Raw genomic sequence first — 15,608 nt, 5'->3', positions numbered from 1 at the left:
GCGCCACGTTGCTGGCTTCAAAGATGGAGGAAGGGGCTAAAAGTGAGGGATGCAGGTGGCCTCTAAGCCTAGAGAAAGCAAGGGAACAGGCTCTCCCCAGGGCCTCCAGAGAGAGTGCAGGCAGCTCCACCACACCTTGATCTCAGCCCAGCGAGCCTGACCTCAGGTATCTAAGCTCCAGAACCAAAAGAAGATAAACCTTGATCACTATAAGCCACTAAGTGTGTGTAATTGGTCATAGCAGCCACAGGAGACTAATCAAATGCCACAAAACTCCAGCTTGGGAAACCTCTCTTGCAAGGATGTCCCCATTGCCTGGGGGCCCTGGAACAGGCCTAGAACCAAATTCCGTCTGAGCAGAAACCCTGCAGGTGCAGGAGGCTTTGCTGGGTAATATGCACAGCTCACACCACCCCGCCCAGGGACCAAGGGGCTGGCGTCTCTTGTTGGCACAGTCCCGAGGGATGCCTGGTGCTTTTCTCCGCTTCCTGGGCAGGCAGGGGAGGACCCGCATCTGTGCCCCACACACAGCAGGAACACAGCAGGCTGTGCGCTTGGGAAAGTGGCTCTCAGATCAGTGGCTGTTCCAGGTGAGGTGGCAGCGTGGCAGCTGAGGCTCCCCCACTCCCACTGCCCTGGGGGACACGCGCTGAACGCAGGCACATTGCTGCGGAGCGGTGTGTCTGTGTGCAGTGTGTGCGTCCGTGAGATACAGCGCAACGGCGGATGTATGAGTCATGGAAAGTCAGTGCATTTCTGCCTACGTGCCGCACGGATGTGTGTGTGACCGCTACTCATGGGTGTTGGCTCCCGTTGGGGAGATGGCCCCTCATTGCAGCCAGGTGACTCACTGGAAAGCGTGCCCATGGTTCATTCTCGAGTGCACCAATCTGGGTTCCTTGGCTGCGGTGACCTCCTAGCATGCACCCCTCCTCCCCCACCCCCAGTTCATAGGGAAGTGAGGGGAAAGACCCACACCCAGCGAGGTTGGTGCCTGGCTCCTCTCAACATCCTTGTTGGGGACAGAAGGTGGGTGGGTGACAGGAGGAGTGATAGCAGCTGGACCCTGGCCACAGCCACGGCCACGTTTGTTCCCTGGTCTGAAGAGCAACTAACACAGAGTGACAGTGGCCATGGGCTCTGAGGGGACACTCAAGGGGGAGTTCAAGGAGAATTTTTGCATACCTGTGCACCGTAACACAAGGGTTGAAAAGCTATTCCCTAACTCTCCTACCCTATTTTAAACTGGGTGGTCCAGATGTGAACTATAGGGCAAGCCCTTGTTTATTTCTCTCTCTGTCTCTTTTTTTTTTTTTTTTTTGAGACAGAGTCTCACTCAGTCACCAGGCTGGAGTGCAGTGGCGCGATCTCGGCTCACTGCAACCTCTGCCTCCCAGCTTCAAGTGATTCTCCTGCCTCAGCCTCCCGAGTAGCTAATTCTTTGTATTTTTAGTAGAGACGGGGTTTCAACATTTGGGCCAGTATAGTCTCGATCTTCTCACCTCATGATCTGCCCGCCTCGGCCTCCCAAAGTGCTGGGATTACAGGTGTGAGCCACCGCGCCCGGCCGCCCTTGTTTATTCCTATCAGGCAAGAGCTGGAGAGGGGACTGTGCAGATGTGAGCACTGTCTGTTTTCCGCGGCTGCTGTGACCAGTGACCGCACAGTGAGCAGCATAGAACGAGACAAATTTACTCTCTACAGTTCTGTAGGTCAGAGTCCGAGATGGGTCCCAGGGAGCTAAAACCAAGCTGTGGGCAGGGCTGGCTGCTTCTGGAGACCCTGGGAGAATACACTTTCCCCTCTTCCTGTCTTTGGGGGGCCCTAGGAGAATCCCTACTTCCCCGTCTTCTCCCGGTTCTGGAGGCCCTGGGACAATCCCTACCTCCCCGTCCCCTCCGGCTTCAGGAGGTTGCTGGCATTCCTTGGCACGTGACCCTTTCCTCCATCTCTGAAATGCATCCCTCCAACCTCTGCCTCCATCATCAGCTCCTTCTCTGACCCGTCTTGTGGGGCCCCCTGATACACTGGACCCACCTGGATCCTGCCAGATGGCCTCCCCATCTCGAAATAGCTGAATCATGGCCCCCCCTTTGCCGTGGGAAATAACATAGACACGGTTAGGACATGAAGACCTTTGGGGAGCCACTTTTTTCACCAGCCATAAATGTCCCTCATTGAAAAACATGTGGGTGGGCGCGGTGGCTCAAGCCTGTAATCCCAGCATTTTGGGAGGCCAAGACGGGCGGGTCACAAGGTCAGGAGATCGAGACCATCCTGGCTAACGCAGTGAAACCCCGTCTCTACTAAAAATACAAAAACTTAGCCGGGCGAGGTGGCGGGTGCCTGTAGTCCCAGCTACTCGGGAGGCTGAGGCAGGAGAATGGCGTAAACTCGGGAGGCGGAGCTTGCAGTGAGCTGAGATCCGGCCACTGCACTCCAGCCTGGGTGACAGAGCGAGACTCCGTCTCCAAAAAAAAAAAAAAAAAAGGAAAACATGTTTTCTGAGCCCTCTGTTTGGGGGTCAGTCTCAAAGCTGCCCCGGGAGAGACACCCGCACGGCACTGAGTTGCGTCTGCTCAGATGGGGCACCATCCCTACCACCAATGCTTACTCATTTCTGAGCTGAAGGGCTTCTGGGACGGTTTGTTCCTGCTCAGTGAGACACACAGGACAGGCCTCGCTGAGGTCAAAGGGCACCGTAGCCTGCAGCCAAGGCCAGGGAGGTGGGCAGGTGGTGGCGGGGAGGGAGCCAGCAGAGGAGCCATTAAAAGTCCCCTGCTCACGCACCCACCTTCACCGTCAGACCCCTACCTTTCTCCCCACAACTCTTCAGTATTTGCCAGCAGCCGCCTATGTGCAACAATGAGTTCTTGAGGGCATGCACAGAAGTGAAACTGTCACTGTGACCCGTAAGTTATGCCCCACCCAACACACAGCTTACTCTGCACCAGGCATCATTTAAGATTTTACATTCGTTAGTATGGGAGACACAGCCAGACCCTGTCTCTAAAAGTAAGAAACAACAAAAAATAACTGGATGTGGTGGTGTGCGCCTGTGGTCACAGCTACCCAGGACACAGGCCAGAGGATGGTGGCCCGAGCCCAGCAGTTGGAGGCTGTGGTGGTCAGCTGTGACTGCACTGCTGCACACCAGCCGAGGCTGCAGATGCAGATTCTGTGTCTTTTTTTTTGAGATGGAGTTTTGCTCTTGTTGCCCAGGCTGGAGTGCAATGGCATGATCTCGGCCCACTGCAACCTCTGCCTCCTGGGTTCAAAAGTGATTCTCCTGCTTCAGCCCCCCAAGCAGCTGGGATTACAGGCATCTGCCACCACACCCAGCTAATTTTTGTATTTTTAGTAGAGACGGAGTTTCACTATATGTTGGCCAGGTTGGTCTCAAACCCTTGACCTGGTGATCCAAAGTGATCCTTGGCCTCCCAAAATGCTAGGATTACAGGTGTGAGCCACCACGCCTGGTGATTCTGTCTCTTAAAAAAAAATGGCTGGGCATGGTGGTTCACACCTGTAGTCCTAGCCACTCAGGAGGCTGAGGCAGGAGAACTGCTTGAACCTGGGAGGTGGAGGTTTCAGTGAGCCGAAATCATACCACTGCACTCCAGCCTGGTAACAGAGTGAGACTCTGTCTAAAAAATGAGAGGCCGGGCGCGGTGGCTCACGCCTGTAATCCCAGCACTTTGGGCGGCTGAGGCGGGCAGATCACGAGGTCAGGAGATCGAGACCATCCTGGCTAACAGGGTGAAACCCCGTCTCTACTAAAAAATACCAAAAAACTAGCCTGGCGAGGTGGCGGGTGCCTGTAGTCCCAGCTACTTGGGAGGCTGAGGCAGGAGAATGGCGTGAACCCCGGAGGCGGAGCTTGCCATGAGCCGAGATCACGCCACTGCACTCCAGCCTGGGTGAAAGAGCGAGACTCCGTCTCAAAAAAAAAGAGACAAACCAAAGAGAGACAAACCAAAGGATCTGGGGGGATCAGAGAGTTATGAAACTTCAGAATATGAATGATTTACATAATCCGACTCATGTCGAGTCCTTCTGGTTTTAAAGTTCTGTTTTGCATAAATCTTGTACACTTCATTGCCAAGAATAGACTCTTCCTGTTATTCTAATACTTTCAAATATCAAATCAACCAGCGGAACATTAGACAATGTTCTTGGAGTTCTATTGGCCTCAATCTTACAATGGTGTATTTTGCTATTTTTTATCAGAATTCATCATTTTCATATTAATCCAATTAGCATCCTGTTCGCCAATACCTCGTGTTTTAATTTGCAGCTTCCTTCTAAAAGCTTGGGGGGACTTTCACAACTCGACTGTCCTCCCTCATTACTGCCAAATAATTAGTCAAGGAGCTGTCCCTGATCAAAAATTAAGAACCCAGAAGCAAGTTGGAGCATGCCTCACTCCAGAAGAAAACATGACAGGAGACTCGTGCAATCATGAGGGGACTGGTTGGTAGTCATGATGGCAGTTGGCAAAGACTGTGATAGCAGGAAGGAGAGACATGCACCAAATCGTGAGCATGGCAGACCGCAGCTCATTAACTAGCTCGGAGTTTGCATCTCCTGTTCAACTGACAATGACCGCAGCAGAGCCTTTCGCCTGTAATTTGCGGGCTGACTCCACCCTGCATTGCGCATGGTGCAAACGGCAAGGACCACAAAGAGAGGATGGTGAGTTGCCTTACCCGCTAAATCGTGCACCTTATCTGGGTCATTGGATTCACAGGAATCACCTGCCTTTAAAGAGGGAGCACAGCTTCCCTTTGTAGCCTGACTGCATCTGGCAAGAGTGGCTGGGTTTTCTGCAGAAGACAGACCCCTCTCTTTGGCCCAGCCAAGGCCTCCCGCAGACTCAACAACCCCTGTTCCCCAACCGTCTCACAGTCAGGGAGGACCCACACTGGAGCAAGGCTGCTCCCCTGTCCCCCAAACAACCAGGCCCCGGTCTGGCCGGTGGGCACCAGCCAGGTGGACCCTGAGGCCAGGAGGCTGTGGAAGAGAAAGCTGCAGGTCTGGCTTACGTGTTCAGGCTGGTGGAGAAAATGGAGCCAGGAAGTCATTGCTAAGATCACAGGAAATGGTGCAGTACAGGCGTGCGGGAGCTTCCCTGCCCTCTCCAAAGGACCCAGGGAAACATGGCACTTCTCCTGCAGGAGGGGCAGCCTGCCCCCTCAGCCCAGGCTTCCCCAGGTGACATCCCCACCCTGCCTGACACCTTGGAGCAGCAGGTGAGCAATTAGAGCCCCTACCCCTCCTCACAGGCACCCTGAGCCACGGGGGGCCTGCCAGCTGGTACTGGGCAGGGAAACAGGTGGGTCCTTCCTGTCCAGTACAGCGCCCCTGGCAGGGGGATACACCCTGGGCTGGGTGGGAGCCCTGCTGGCTCAGGCCCCGCGTCTGGGCTGGTAGGAGGGGTAGGAGTCGCAATGCCTAGGTGCCTGTGCCTGGGCTGGCAGGGCAGAGGGGCTGCACCGGCCTCACCTGGGCACTTCGAGTCTGCCAGTGGCACCCTTGGGGGTTCTCAGGTCCCACAGGCAGCTCAAATCGAGCTCACAGTGGGGACACAGCAGTGGCCTCCCCAGAGAGCCCGTGGCATGGAGGCAGGTGGGCCGGCCACTGACTGGGGTCAGGACATACCACTACCCCAAAATCTGGCATGGTGGCATCTGAGAAGCCAGGGAAAGCAGAGAGAAGTTTCTCTTACAAAAGAAAACTTCATTTTTCTCTGAGAGCCCTCAGAGCGGCTGGAAGAGGCAGCCCCAAGTTGTCCTCACACCAGGGACGCCTCCCTGCACTCCCCAGCCAGGTCTGTCCTGAGGCCTTGCGGGGAGCTGATTCCATCTCCAAGGCCTGTAGAGGCCCCTCTAGGCCCCCTTGTGACGTCCCCTCCACAGCCCTGACACCTGTGTTGGGGCTCAGGACACACCACCCCACCCCAAAACATGGCTGGAGGGGGCAGAATGTGCCACCCCAAACATGCCTTGGGCATATCGATTATTTCGAGAAACTGCAGACACAGGAGTGGCTCTGCCCAGCTGCCCGTCTGGGAGAGAAATGAAAGACATTTCCATTCATAAAGGTCGCTATGTCAGGAGGAGAGCGGCTCCAGGCAACTCTGATCACCTGAGAGATGCATGTCCGCATGACGAGGACCTTCATTCACCAGGCAACTGCCCTGCTATAGCTGGTCCACACCAGCCTGCAGCAGCCCCACGCCCCTGTATCTTCCTGCAGCTCAGGATGACACAGATGCCTCTGCCATCTGGCCCCTTCCCCCAGTTTCATCTTCATGTGGGACTCCCATTGTGGACATATCATTAAAATGGGTTTTCTCCTGTTAATCTGTCTGATGTCACTTTTCCTCCCCTGCAGCTTGGTGACATGAAAGGATCTCCGTGGCTGGCCTTACTCCCTGTGGATGCCACAGCTGCAGGATACCGGTGCCCCAACAGAAGCCAGTGAAGGAAGAATTCCTGCTCCAGCAGGTGCCTGGTCTCCACCTTCAGGGGCTGCTCAAGGAGAGCGGTAATTTGGGGCAGCAGGAGGAAACATGGGTGTGAACTAGTTCTTTTTTTTTTTTGAGACAGGGTCTCACTGTTACCCAGGCTAGAGTGTAGAGTGCAGTGGTACAATTATAGTTCATCGCAGCCTCAACTCCTCAACCTCCTGAGTAGCTGGGAGACAGGCGAGCACCACCACACCCAGCTAAGTAGAAAACAAAATATATATATACACATAGAGAGTGTGTGTGTGTGTGTGTGTATAATACATATATGTATTATGTGTGTATATATATATAAAATGTGTGTGTGTATTTACACTTTGTTGCTTAGGCTGGAGGATAGTGGTGCGATCTCAGCTCACTGAGGTATGAACCTCCTTGGGCTCAAGGGATCCTCCTATCTCAGCTTCCTGAGTGGCTGAGATTACAGGCATGCGCCACCATGCCTGGCTAATTTTTGTATTTTTTGTAGAGATGGAGTTTTACCATGTTGCCCAGGCTGGTCTCGAACTCCTGGGCTCAAGCCATCTGCTGGCGTCAGCCTCTCAAAGTGCTGGAATTACAGGTGTGACCCATCGCGCCCGGCCAGATCTAAGATTATTTTAAACTATCTAACTTTCTGCATTTCTCTTTGAATATTTCATTGTTACTTTGATTAAATGAGAATTAAGTATTATTTCCTAATGACCTGGGATTCCATTTAATCAAGTGCTTTAAACCTTTTGACATTTTGACAACTTTCCAAAATCACACTCTCAATTAAGTCTTTTTGACCCCAAATTAACGTTTGGGATTTCCCTGGAATATCTCAAAAGGATTCTTTTCTCTCCTTATAAAAAGATAGATTATTTTGCCAATGTTAAAGGGAAAATTTTGTTAAATAAAATAAAAAGATATTAAATAAATTGGGCTTATTTGATCAACTAAATTTGCATAGAAGCACTGTAAAATATGAGGTGATGATTAAGCTTCTCTGAGTGAGTTATATTTGCATGGATATATATTAATATAAGAGTTTCCGACATTTTATGAAATTCTTAGAAATCTGATACTTTCTATACTAGTTGTAATTCCAGTTATTATCTAAAAGTATACACCACAGGAATACCCAAACTTCCTCATCAGTTACATTATAATGATCCCATCATATCTTTAGCCAAGGCCATTTTAAGCCTTTCTGTCATACACAGTTAATCGTTTCGCTCTGATGGTTTCCTGAAAGCTTTTGCAAGCAACTGTAATCCTAAAGTCTTGTGTCTCCAAGAAGATTTCATGGGGAAGACTTTGACCAGTACAGGTTTCTGATACATTAAGATCACACCACTGCATGGCAAGAATTTCCAGAACGTAAGTGAAGAAACTATTTATAACTTACAGCATTCCGGTACATTATACTTTTGTCAGCAAAATTGAAACGATGACTTTTCTCCCTACCTGATCTCTCTAGAATTTGGAAACTATTAGCAATTCTGTTGTTATGGCCATAGAGTTATTTGCTTAAGTTCAATATGAATCTGCTCCCTTGTAATAGGAAACAATTGGAAATATTGGTTAGCTTACCAAGTGTTTGACTGGAATATCATATTTGAGAGTGATGTGCATAAAATCAGATGTGAGTAGCTTTAAGGAACTAAGGTTGACTTTATGGAGCCAATGAAACCCCTTGGAGGAAAACAAAATTGCCCTTGTACCTGAATTAAAGGGCTTCTGTGGCCTCATAGGTTGAGGAAAGACTGTCATTTTTTGGCAGTATTTCTCAAGAATATATCGGGAACCTTGAGAAAGAGGAATCCACCCAAATCTATAGGTATTCCAGGTAAAGTCTGATATCAAGTCCTTGGCTTGACTTCTTAGCTTCAAGAGGCTTTTGAAAGCCTAACCTGAGATTTCTTATTAAAAGTTTCAGCAGCCGGGCACGGTGGCTCATGCCTGTGATCCCAGCACTTTGGGAGGCCGAGGCGGGTGGATCACAAGGTCAGGAGATTGAGACCATCCTGGCTAACATGGTGAAACATGGTGAAACCCCATCTCTACTAAAAATGCAAAAAATTAGCCGGGCGTGGTGGCGGGTGCCTGTAGTCCCAGCTACTTGGGAGGAGAATGGCGTGAACCCGGGAGGTGGAGCTTGCAGTGAGCCGAGATCACGCCACTGCACTCCAGCCTAGGCGACTGAGCGAGACTCCATCTCAAAAAAAAAAAAAAGTTCCAGCAAAGCTGATCTAAAGAAAGCCTAGCTGGCCACTTACTATTCTTGCTGCACTTGTGCAAATAATTGGGCCAACTTTAACAAGGCTAGACTTATTTTACAAACAAACTAATCTTACTAGGCTAGGCACAGTGACTCACGTCTGTAATCCTAGGAGGCCTTGGGAGGCCAAAGTGGGTGGATCCTGTGAGGTCAGGAGTTCAAGACCAGCCTGGTCAACATGTCAAAACCCTGTCTGTACTTAAAAAAAATAATAAAAATGCAAACATTAGCTGGCCGTGGTGGTGTGTGCCTGTAACCCCAGCTACTCGGGAGGTTGAGGCAGGAGAATCACTTAAACCCGGGAGGCAGAGGTTGCAGTGAGCCGAGATCGTGCCACTACACTCTAGCCTTGAGCGACAGAGTGAAACTCCATCTCAATAATAATAATAATAATAATAATCTTACTGAGATTATTTTTAGTAGAAAGAGAGGTGATGTAGAGAGAACATATATTTCAGTAGAAAGCCATATTGTGTGCCCCATATTAGATTCTCGTCCTGTTTAATTTCTTTGGGGTTTTGTTATCTATTGATGTCTATAAACTGGACTGGTTCCTCATGTTTCTAGTTTCCTTCAGCATCTTGCTGCAACTCTCCAAATTAACACTTTCAATTTTCTCCCACCCTTCTTATTGGAATCACGAAGAACAAAACTGCCCTTTGCCCAGAAATCCTGCAAACTGAAACTGGACGACTTGAAATAAACATCAGCGAGATGAGCACGAAGCCCAGGTGTGAAGGGCCTCACGCCTGTTGCTGTGTGGGCCTCCCAGACATCACCAGACACCAAACCGCAGAAGACGCTCAGAGCCCAGGATCTACAAACCGGCCCTGCCACAGCCCCCACACCCAGAAACGAGTTTTTAGTCAGCTCCAAAGATTAGCTTTTTTTTTCCTTTTGTTTCTAAGATGCCTCTTCAAAGCATTACGAGACAACACACCAACCCGGAGCTTCTTGGGGAAGTTTCAGACCAGCAAACAATGGGGCTCAGGACACATCACCCCCAAATATGACTGTAGGAGACCAGAATATGCCACACCAAAATGTGACTGTAGGAGACCAGAATACGTCACCCCAAAAAATGACTGTAGGAGACCAGAATATGTCACCCCAAAATATGCCATGTTGACATGTTGATTACTTTGAGCTAAAAGAAACTGAGAACCAGCCAACAGATGAAAGCTCTTCAACTCCCTACAATGAAGCGTAAAACTCTCTTTTCTAAAGGAAATTGACATCTATAAAGGACATTTTCATTAGTAATGATATGTGCGCCAGGAAGAGAGCCGCGCCAGGACACATTTTCTCACCAAGAGACTGAAAGCTTCACCACGAGGCAGCCTTTATACCCAGATGTTTCCTCCCTCACCCTCTCCTCGTTTGTCTCCACCGCTCCCCAGAAGCCCAGGCCCCCTTTCCTTTCTGTCACTGAGGACGGACATCTGCACTGCTCCCATCTGGCTACTGCTGAGTCTCCTGTTTTTATGGCACTTCCAGGCGTAGGTACAGCCTTAAAACTGTTGTCTCTTGTGAGTCTGTCTTTTGTCAATCGTTTATTGGCAGTCTAAGAATCCAGTTGGGGCCGGGCGCGGTGGCTCAAGCCTGTAATCCCAGCACTTTGGGAGGCCGAGACGGGCGGATCATGAGGTCAGGAGATTGAGACCATCCTGGCTAACCCGGTGAAACCCCGTCTCTACTAAAAAAAAAAAAAAAAAAAAAAAAAAAGAATCCAGTTGGGAAGAGGGAGGCAACTTTCCCCTCTCCACAGCTTGCTCTTTGGGGAACCTGATTTACTCTCCAAGGCCCATGGAATCTTCCGGCCACTGTCCATCTAGTGTCCCCCATGTCCCCTCCATGGTCCCTGCTCCATGAGACCTGCCTTCTGTGCCCTCACTCTGGCCCCAGCAAGGCCCTTCCTGCCTTCTGGTCTCTCCAGGCCTCACTGGAGGTCAGCACTGGGACGGCGTCTCCTCTCTGTCCCAACTCCCTGAGAGGTGCCTCTCCAGACCCTTCAGTGCAGGCCGATGCCCCCTGACCCTCTGTAGTACCCACGGCCAGGTCCAGGGCTGGGGCCCAGGTCTCGCCTCTCCTGGTGGAGCTTCTTGTTCAATATGTGTCTGGTTTCTCTCCCTGACTGGGGGCTATATGGCCCAAGCAGTTCCCAGGTAGAGGAGCTGCTGGAGTGTGTGGAACGGCCTGTTTTCAAGGATGCAGGGGCTGTGGAGGAGGCGCCAGGCAGGAGGTGCTGGGGGAGAGGCAGCCTGCCCAACCCTGACCTTCAGTGTCCGGGTTCCTGATCCTCTTCCTAAAAAGACGGGCGTGGCTTAGACCTGGCTTCTTCCCTGTTTGCACCACAGCCCCTCTGGCAGCCTGGGGAATCTCAGACGCCTTGTCTGGGAGAATGTTTTAAATACATGAAACAAAATACACGGGATGGCGAGTTACTGAAATACAGCCGCTCTAGTGGGTTGGATGCAGCCTCCCGGAACGAGCCTCAGAATGTGATGTTATTTGGAATCAGGGTCTTTGCAGACGCCACTTAGGTAAAGGTCTCGAGATCAGATCATTCTGCATTTTCCAGGTAGGCCCCCAATCCAAGGACAGGTGTCCATCTAAGGGACAGAAAAGGAGAGACACACAGGGACACAGAGGAGGAGGCATGGGAAGACGGTGGCAGAGACTGGGTGGTACATCTGCATGCCCGGGAACCACAGGATGGCCGGCAGCCCCCCAGATCCTAGGAGGGAGGCGGCCCCCTGTCAAAGCCTCCGAGGGAACCCGACCCTGCCCCACCTGGCTTCAGATTTCCTGCCTCCACAACTGGGAGACAAACACTCTCTATTGTTTCCAGCCACTTACTTTGTGGTCATTTGTAACAGCAGCCTGAGAAAACTGAAAAAGTGACCCTAATATTTAAAAAGCAGAATTGGGAGGTGATCGTATGTGTGTTTCTTTGTTCATACATTAAGCCAGAAGCCTGAGAGCGGATCTAATCACCGCCGTAATTGCGACCGAGCAACAAGCACGAATCACTTTTTAAGATGCTGCAGCAGTTACCGGACACCATGAAATATCAGTGGTTCCCATTGGGGAGGTCACAGGTACTGCTATGATTGTAGTTTGCTGCTTACATTCAAAACTGGAGGAAATGCTGAAATACAAGGTGCCGTTTTTCCCCATCCAGGCTCACAGCACCCTAGACTCTCTACCCCGGCTTAGATGGTCTGGAAGGGCCCTTCTGGGATGAATGTTCCACGGTCCTAGGTGTCTGGGGGCTGTGTCTCGTATTTGCAGCGGGCCTGAGCCAATGGCAGACTCAGGCGAAGGATTGTTTGGCGAAGGATGGTTTGGCAGCCCCAGGCCCAGCTTCGTGGTCACAGCTGGAGTCCCCACTCCCGTACTTTGCAGCTGTGTGACCTTGTGCAAGTAGAATAGCCAGTCGAAGCCTCAGTTTCCTCATTTATAAATGGGCATAATTATAGTATCTACCTCAATGGGCTATTGTGGGGATTACAGGGAAAAAATGTAAACTTTTTAGCCAAGTACTAGCTTACAGCCACATGGGCTAAATGTGAGTTGTTACAGACATTCAAAAACAAGAGATGGGCTGGATTATCATTTTCTTCTTTGGGTCTCTGATGTGCAGCTTGTCCAGGAAAAGAAAGCACTTTGGATGAGTGAGTGTTCAGCCTGCAAAGAAATACTGAGCACAGAGTGGCAGGCAGGAAGTCTGTGAACACATGCATATGTCCATCCGAGCCCACTTTGGTATAAGCCGTCTTACACTCAAACGCCAATGAGCAGAGGGATTTATTTATTTATTTATTTTTTTTTTGAGATGGAGCCTCACTCTGTCGCCCAGGCTGGAGTGCAGTGTGCGACCTCGGCTCACTGCAAGCTCTGCCTCCCGAGTTCGTGCCATTCTCCTGCCTCAGCCTCCCAAGCAGCTGGGATTACAGGCGCCCCCACACCCGGCTAATTTTTTTGTATTTTTAGTAGAGACGGGGTTTCACGGTGTTAGCCAGGATGGTCTTGATCTCCTGACCTTGTGATCCACCCACCTCGGCCTCCCAAAGTGCTGGGATTCCAGGTGTGGGCCACTGTGCCCGGCCTTAAAGGATGTTTTGAAGACTTTTTCTGACTTTTTGCAAACCCAAGGTTCACCGTGTTGCGATGTTACTTTGGTGTGCTCGGAATCTCAGGGTTAACATCACTTCTGGGCAAGGGCAGGGCCTCGTCCAGGTTCTGGAGTGGGTGTGTGGCTCCTCTCTCGGACCTCAGCCTCTTCTCTCTACTTTAGCTGTGCCTTTCACATGTGCTCAGTGTTATCAATCCATTCTTGGACCTGGGTGGGGCATGCCCTATAAATAAATACTAAACCAGGCATCCTTGCCCCAGTGCATACTTCTGACAGATGCCATCGGCCTCCACCCATGCCTCAGGCAGATGCCTGCCTCGCTGCCATCCCTCCTGCCCTGGAGATAGCTACCAGCTACTAAAGAGCCGGGTCTCTCCCCAGGGCTCCTAGCTCTCCCAGCTCTGGAACAGAGCTTGGGACCCAAAGCCATCATGTGTAGGGACACCGAGCGGGTGCCAGGCACTCTCCCAAGCCCTTCCGATGGCACCTCACTGACTGTTCTCCAAGCCTCTGAGGCAGGAACTATTATCCTACTCTGCAGATGGGTAACCTAAGGCTCCAAGTGGTTAAGTGACTTGCCGGAGTAAATGGGGAAGGGGAGATTTGAACCCCAGCATTCTGACTTCCACGCTACTACCTTAACCATTGTGCCAGACCAGCTTCTCCATGGGACTGGCCTTCGGGATTCGGAGATAGCTATCTGTTCGCCATACCCTTCACGAGAATGACCGCAAGGCAGGGCTCACATCCTTGGCCATTCTCGAGCCACTGCCGTGCACGGACAAGCCCTGCTCAGGCCCGCCTTCTACTTCTACTCACCCCAGGCAACCCCTGACTGACAACAGGCAGCTGCCACATTGCAGCCTCTGGCACCAACTTTTTATCTTATTTTATCTTTTTTTTTTTTTTTTTTTTTGAGACGGCGTCTCGCTCTGTCGCCCAGGCTAGAGTGCAGTGGCGGGATCTTGGCTCACCACAAGCTTTCTCCTGCCTCAGCCTCCCGAGTAGCTGGGACTACAGGTGCCCCCACACCCGGCTAATTTTTTGTATTTTTAATAGAGACGGGGTTTCACCGTGTTTGCCAGGATGGTCTCGATCTCCTGACCTCGTGATCCACCCACCTCGACCTCCCAAAGTGCTGGGATTACAGGCGTGAGCCACCATGCCCGGCCATTTTATCTTATTTTTTGAGACAGAGTCTTGCTCTGTTGCCCAGGCTGGAGTGCAGTGGTGTGATATCAGCTCGCTGCAACCTCTCCATCCCAGGTTCAAGCAATTCTTGTGCCTCAGCCTCCCGAGTAGCTGGGAGTACAGGTGCCTGCCATCACGCTCAGCTAATTTTTGTATTTTAAGTAGAGACTGGGTTTCACCATGTTGGCCAGGCTGGTCTCGAACTCCTGACCTCAGGTGATCCACCCACCTCAGCCTCCCAAAGTGCAGGGATGACAGGTGTGAGCCACTGTGCCCAGCCAACTTTTTATCTTATTTTAAAAACTACATATGTAATGCATACATTCATATACGGCAACATTTCAAACACCATGTCCTGTTCTTAATGCAATGCTCTTTAATCTTTTCCCGAATAAATCCAAAGAGGGGTGGCTCAGCGCTCAGTAAGCGCCAGAGGCCGTGCGTTTTGTTTTCTCCTCCGCCAGGGCTAAGCCTGAACAAACAAACAGCAACGACAGCAACAAAAAACGAAACAACAAAAACCAAAGCATTGTGTTAATGAGCCTGAACCATTTCCAAATGTCCAGACAGTGGATAAACAGATGGCAGCACCTTTGGAAGCCAACGACCTCTGGCCAGAAGTTTGGGGTGCAATGCTTTTCCCTGCACCCTTGCTAGTTGAAGATGGTCTACCTGTCCCCTGTTTATGTAGCAGACATGTGCATACTACGTGGGCTTATTTCCTAGTGTCCAGACCAAAATACAAGCTGAATGAAGGTAATCATCGCTCCCCAAGTCCAAGCAGCAGCGGGAAAGGCAGGGGCTGCAGGAGGAGGCGGCCCAGGAGCTAAGGGGGCGGGAGGTGTCTCCCTCCAGGCCGGCCCGGGCCATTTCTTCCCGGGCTTTCTCTACCTGGGACCGCTCCTGCGACAGGCCAGGAGCCCTCGACTGACAAACTCAGAGCCACAGGGAGCTGTCCCTCGGGAAACCATCGAAACCGCTTAGTAACCAACTCCCTGGGTCAAGGTCCCCGCCCAGATCCTTCTCCCTGTCCAGGGAGGGCCTGGCTCTGGCTCCTCCGGGGAACTAAGGCCTCGGGATTGGCACAGCCCTGCAGGTCGGAGGAAGCGCGCGGGCGGGGAGGAGCTTGCTGGCGATTTCCACCTGCACCCGCGCCCCGCACCCCTGCCTCTTCCCGGGGTTACCCTGCCAACGGCCCTCGGAGCCCGGGGTGGAGAGGGGACAGCAGGAGGAGGGCCCTCCCGGAACCCCTGCGGGGCTGTCTTTGGCGCCAAAGGCGGCCGGAGCTGAGGGCAGGACCCGCATCTCCTCGCAGTCTCGACTCTGGCCGCTCCCGCCCCTCGCGAGCGCCAAGTCCCAGGGGCCCATCCAACTCCGAGGGAGCCCCTGTGTCGCCTTGTCCCAGCTCGTCCCCGATCGCCCTCCCCTCACCTCCCAGCTTCGGAGCTGCGAGCCCAGGTGCCTGCCCAGCGCTGCGCTCCAGCTCCCGCCTGCGGAGCCGAACC

At 51.8% G+C, this 15,608-nt stretch overlaps 1 protein-coding gene across 1 annotated transcript in view; it reads left to right on the top strand.

The window, feature by feature from the left end:
* Positions 1–14,766: 14,766 nt before the first annotated feature.
* The window catches only part of WRAP73 (WD repeat containing, antisense to TP73), a 26,538-nt gene continuing 25,696 nt past the window's right edge, over positions 14,767–15,608 (top strand). Inside the window, exons 1-2 of the mRNA XM_011956849.1 lie at positions 14,767–14,812; positions 15,509–15,561. Coding sequence (XP_011812239.1) covers positions 14,767–14,812; positions 15,509–15,561 — 99 coding nt within the window. The remainder of the gene's footprint in view (positions 14,813–15,508; positions 15,562–15,608) is intronic.

Source organism: Colobus angolensis, unplaced genomic scaffold (assembly GCF_000951035.1).
Source record: "Colobus angolensis palliatus isolate OR3802 unplaced genomic scaffold, Cang.pa_1.0 Scaffold426, whole genome shotgun sequence".
NCBI classification, from domain to species: Eukaryota; Metazoa; Chordata; class Mammalia; order Primates; family Cercopithecidae; genus Colobus; species Colobus angolensis.
This window is presented reverse-complemented; position numbering and strand designations above follow the sequence as displayed.